Source organism: Anabrus simplex, chromosome 3, assembly GCF_040414725.1.
Source record: "Anabrus simplex isolate iqAnaSimp1 chromosome 3, ASM4041472v1, whole genome shotgun sequence".
In the NCBI taxonomy this organism is placed as follows: Eukaryota; Metazoa; Arthropoda; class Insecta; order Orthoptera; family Tettigoniidae; genus Anabrus; species Anabrus simplex.
Genome location: NC_090267.1, coordinates 43,139,642 through 43,145,641, shown reverse-complemented (window position 1 = coordinate 43,145,641; position 6,000 = coordinate 43,139,642). Strand labels below are relative to the sequence as shown.

Genomic DNA, 6,000 nt, shown 5'->3' with positions numbered 1-6,000 from the left:
GCTTGTTTCCTTACTCGTTTCCTTTACGATTCAAATCCTAGCCAAATTCACTTATTTACATAATTCTTTCTGTATTGAGTTCCTTGGCTCAATACCCTCGTGCGTTTTTTGATTTTTGAAAATGATTACACCGAATGTAGTTATAAATGTTCAAGTAAAACTCTTCATTGACTCACATTAGCACTCGTAGTGGTAGAAAAAGGCAAACTACTAATATAATCGAGCGGATAACGATCATTAAGAAAAGAATATATTCTCATACTTTATTATGTTTCATTTACTTAAAATTCGCAGCTCATATCCCTAGAAAATATTCAACATTTTGTTGCTTGCCTGAAGACCTGGAACTGTGCAAATTTTGTCCGATAATGTACACAGATAAACTTCATTTACAAAGGAAAGTTGCAGGTAATCCATAATTTTGGACTTCAAATTGATGGAGATTCTCTTTACCAATAAACGTGTCTACTCCGTGAATCCGGGATTTCTGTTGCTCAAGACAACACTATTGAAAATTGGGTTAAACATTTTCATGAAAGGTGTACATGAAGCACCTCACCCCATATAAAAGCAATTGTTCACTAAGATTGTTGATTGACGATACTACACATTTCCATCTAAAAGGCTATTTTTTACTAGTGGCTTTCGGTCGCACGGACACAGATGTTGTATGGGGACCGCTACTTTGTCTGCACTGAACATTAAAAGGGTTGCACTATCCTCGATACTGGGACAAAGTGGGATAGACTGATTGTCCTACGGAGAATCGAAAACATGTTCTCCTGGGTAAATCGAGCGTGCCTCTACCACCCCGACTGAATAAACCCGTAATTGTTGTTGTTATGCTATTACTTCAGCTACAGGGTGCAGAAATTATAATTTGAAGCTACGGGCTACCAATTTCGGCGTTTCGTCTTAATCTTACACATGACAAATTAAGCGAGTTACTGTTGTGATATGCGGTAAGCAAATTTTTCGTATAAACCCCAGATACTTCATCACACATCTTTAACAAGCCACCTTTGTAGGACGTGGAATGCTGAATGGAACTTTTCCCAAACTTTAAATATCCGGACACGCCTCCCGGGCATCCAACTGGGATCCTGGAATCTCGAGATCAACAATCTACTACTGATCTGCAAACACTTAGTCTCTGGGTAACGTAATTAGATTATTAACTGGCATTCAATAAAGCAACCTAAACTGAGGTGAATATCATGAAAAGTGTAAGGCGAAATATTTTCCGTAGACATCCAAATTAAATGAAATGTTTCAAGTGATCAACGATTAGGTATAAACATGGGTTCAAGTCATTTGGACAGCTATAACTTAAGTGACTCTATAGAAAGACCAAGAGTCCCAATGGTGAAGAAGGGAGAAAATTATTATTGGCTTCAAACGATTATGTAACGGATCATGAAGGAGGCATTTCGTTGTTCTGGAATTACCAGATTCTTTCAAATGTTAGAATAAAGAATGTCACTAGTGTTTCTTCAGCGGCTATACAGATTTTCTTCTCCCTTCCTTTTGCATCAACTCATTTTATTTAAACTACTTCTGGAAGCTTCCCTTGTAACTAAGTTCTAAATTCTGGTGGTAATTTGTGGAACATCCTCCTGCGAATGATTGACTTCCGTATTCTCTTCATTGCAAATACCGGCAGTAACTTCTGGAGTATCTTGATGAACACTAACTTCTGTTATCTGTTCATTTGATGCAGCAGGTGAATTTTCCGGCCAAGTAGCAGGTTTACGTCCACCTGGAACAAGAGAATGTTTATATTTAGAAATGCTTTAGTTACTTAAAAAGGGAACAAAATATATCATGACTCATGAGCTACCTTAGATGGGATAGTGGAGAGTGTGTTTCGTCAGATGTTTAAGTGTGGGTCACAGTAAGTTATAAAAAAATCGTTTTTTTCTTTTGCAGTTTTATAATATTCTACTGTGATACTAACTCTTACTTTCTCTACGAAGCTTAGAATACTAGCTGAAGATATTGGACAAATATCACTAGCGCTGTCTTAGAATAATACAAGTGGGTACTTATTCCTTTGACCCCTAAAAAATGGGGTTTTACGCAACTTTTCTTACTAAAAACACAAAACGGAATGCGTTGCTGAAATTAAATCTTTTGTAGCAAAAGTTCATTGCTTTCTCAACTTGACCATATATTTAGATATGAGTTGTTGCAGCAAAATTATCTATTGAAATTGGTGTGCATTGTTTGGGGTCTCCCTGATAATTTACTCAAATATGGACATATCGTCGCTGGAACGGTAAAAGGTTCTATTCCACAATACTCTTCCTAGCCATTATTCTCCTTAAGACTGGTCACGCCTCCCAGCCACATATGGATACGCAGTCCATCAGAACAATGTCCGTTGTGTTCGTTTTCCTATGTCGATGATTAAACGAAAATGAACCTTACATGCATTGTACACTAGGAGTGCGTTAATACGTAATGCAAACGCACATTCCTACAGTACGGTACTGTAAGGTTCACTTTCCTTTACACATGGGCATAGGAAAATGAACACAACAAAATTTGTTCTGATGGACTGCATATCCATACGTGGCTGGGAGGCGTGGCCAGTCTTAAGGAGAATAATTGATAGGAAGAGCTTTGTGGAATACAACCTTATACCGTTCCAGCGACGATATTTAATTGATTCTTTCTCCACTGTACACACTAGTTCTAAGGCTACTAGTTGCTCTAGAATGGTGGATGCAGAGTTTGTCTCGGCCCAGAAGTGGCCACGCTTGGTCCGTGATCCGACAGCTCTGCACTCCTACCGGCCAACCGAAGGGGTGGCAACGCTCTAATGCGGCTCTACGCCTCTCTATTCGGGAGACGGTGAGGGGCTGGTCCTCACCGTCTGCTGTCCTGAGAATGGTCTTCCGTGGATTTCCATTCTCCTGCATTAAGGCGAACGTCGGGACAGTTCCTAGTATAGGGCACGGCTGCCAACTTTCTCCGAACACCTCCTTTCCCGATACAAATCTCCTGGCCTGAGAGACGGCGTCACCGTCTAGGAGGCCACCTAAACCTTCAGAGGAAAAATGAAAAAAATTGTTGCTATTTGCTTTAGGTCGCGCCGACAAGGACAAGTCTTATTGTAATGATGGGATACGAAATGGATAGGACTAAGATGGAAGCGGCCGTGGCCCTAGTTAGGTACAGCCCCAGCATTCGCCTGGTCTAAAAAATGGGAAACCACGGAAAACCATCTTCAGGGCTGCCGACAGTGGGGTTCGAACCCACTATCTCCCGAATGCAAGGTCACAGCTACGTCTCCTAACCGCACGGCCAACTCGCCCCGTAATATATTTTACTACTGCGTATTACGCATTAAAATCTATGAAGTATAATAATTCGACAAGTGATTTTCAGTAAGGCAATTTCTGTTTAGTAGCGCAATCATTCTAGAACATTTTGCTCTGATATACAAAAAGACTTTAATTTAAATATCTTAAAAGTTATGAAAGGGATTATTGTTATTTTTAACAAGTTGCTTTACGTAGCACATAAACAGATAGGTATTATAGCAACGATGAGACAGGAAAGGCCTAGGAGTGGGAAGGAAGCGGACGCGGCCTTAATGAAGGTACAGTCGCAGCAACTGCCTGGTGTGAAAATGGGAAACCAAGGAAAGCTGTCCTCAGGGCTGCCGCCAACGGGGTTCGAACCAACTATCTCCCGTGATGTGACTCAAACCCAGCACTCACTTGCTCGGTATGAAAATTATTAGAGAAGGATTAAAAAGAAATTCTCGAGAAACGATTTAAAAACCTCATTTCAGTGACAACCCTGGATATTTTAGGCCTAACCTCCAGGAGTGTTAGGGATATCAAAGAAAGATTTGCAGCGATTCAAAGAGCATATTTTAAAATAATGAAATGAAAATTCACAGCCTGTTTCCAGTTATTCGACTGGGTCCGGAATTGAATGTATAATGCCTCCATCTAACGGCGAGGAGAGGAGCTTTGCCGGCTGCCGAAGCCTGTCACACTCCTCTGGGGCAATGATTAACGAATGACAGATGAAATGAAATAGTAATGGAGTGTGCTGCTGGAATGAAAGATGACAGGGACAACAGGAGTACCCGGAGAAAAACCTGTCCCGCCTCCGCTTTGTCCAGCACAAATCTCACATAGAGGGGCCGGGATTTGGACCACGGAACCCAGCGGTGAGAGGCCGGAACGCTGCCGCCTGAGCCACAGAGGCTCCCCATTTAAAACTAACATATGTTCTAAAAAATTGAAAAATAACAGTTCTTGAAACACAAATGTGTAGGTTTTCAAACTAATAAATACAGTTATAGGGAGTCCCCTGTCTGTAATTCCTTTTGTTTTGCCAAATTTTCAAATATTTATCCGTTTTAGGTGAACTCAAGACCGAATCGGTGCTTTTTACTTTTCGTGTCTGTTTGTTTGTTTGTTTGTTTGTTTGTTTGTTTGTTTGTTTGTTTGTTTGTTTGTTTGTTTGTTTGTTTGTTCCACCATCACGTCGAAACGGCTGGATTGATCTCAACCAAACTTCACCCCAGGGAAGGTTTCGATATGCATGTCATTTTAAAATCTTTGAAAAGACGGGGGTTTTATAGGAAAACCACAACGGTTTTCCTCCATTTTCTCTTATACTATTGATTTTATGTAAACTCTGCGGACCGTATGTGAAAGGTTTCTTCATTATAAACAACTTTCGTTATGTTCATAATTTACCTTACTCTTCAAATGACGGAGAAATTTACTATTTTCTGCCGATACCATGGTCTGCATTGAGTGGCCGACACACCGACAACGAATATATGGGTTACCATGGCAACGTCTCTGACTGCTTGCCAGCAGAGAAGTAACGTATTGCCATTTTCCTCATCATTCCTTTAAATTCTTGGTTGTTCCTTGGGTAGAAAACAAGAGAGTCGTCAATCAGCCATTCTGCGGGATATTGGCGGAATATCATTGGAGGTTATAACCGTCCTCGAATAGCTTAAGTAATAACACAAATATTCATCTTCTTGTCTGATTACCTAAGAATCCCTACGCCTAAATTTCTCTCCGATCACCGCTTTCTTATATCCATAACTCACACTGGCATAATTTATTGAGGAGCATTTGATTTTCCCATACATTCACTTGGTATTTACATACTTGTTGTCATCCGGATGTCCTCAATTATAATCAATTTTCTATTAATTTCAACTTACTAAACTGTATTATTTTCTGCTTTAATTACCACGTATGTATGCGAGTGCTAATCCCGAATGCTGGACACTCTTTTCTTTGAGGAAATATTCTAAGCTATGCAAATGTATAACTTTTGGCACAGGAAAATTCCGAAATATGGATGCAATTTTAACTGCGGTGCAGACCTTCGTTTCGGGGTAATTGGTGGCTAATCAGTAAGACGTATCACAAGTTACAAAGCAAATGGCGTTTCATTTTGGAGAGATCTACAACTTTTGTCCTATGAGTTTTCGTCGTATTTATATCCCTAATACATTAAATACCAGTTGATTTTGTACTTTTACACGAATATGTTATCATTTGGCACACTTATAGGAAAGGTAAAATCATGACATCGCCACGCACATTGACATGACCATTGGCCATGTGGTAGCCAAATTTTATGATTCTAGCTGTCACATGAGTATCAAAAATATAAAGTAGTATGTGAAAACTGTACAAAATTTCACCCCATTCAATGACTCTAACTCAATCTAACCCATAAATATAGACGATACGAGAAGATATCATTGGACCAACCATGTAGAGCACTGAAAGGGGCGTCTGATGGTGAGGTCCGTTTCTAGATACGTCGTACAGTTTCAAAGCAGTAACTATCGAAATAAAGGTCTGCACTTCTAGAGTGTGTCTGTACATTGACCATTTTGGCGAAATTTCTGTACAGTTATCCGTTTCAGGTGTAATAATGACCATCTGCATATATTCAGTTTTGGTGTCTGTCTGTTTGTTTGTTTGTCTGTTTGTCTATAAC

At 39.9% G+C, this 6,000-nt stretch overlaps 1 protein-coding gene across 1 annotated transcript in view; it reads right to left on the bottom strand.

The window, feature by feature from the left end:
- Positions 1–253: 253 nt before the first annotated feature.
- Positions 254–6,000, bottom strand: part of LOC136866639 (nose resistant to fluoxetine protein 6) — a 254,056-nt gene continuing 248,309 nt past the window's right edge. Inside the window, exon 13 of the mRNA XM_068226574.1 lies at positions 254–1,759. Within this exon, the coding sequence (XP_068082675.1) occupies positions 1,584–1,759 (176 nt within the window). The 3' untranslated portion in view covers positions 254–1,583. The remainder of the gene's footprint in view (positions 1,760–6,000) is intronic.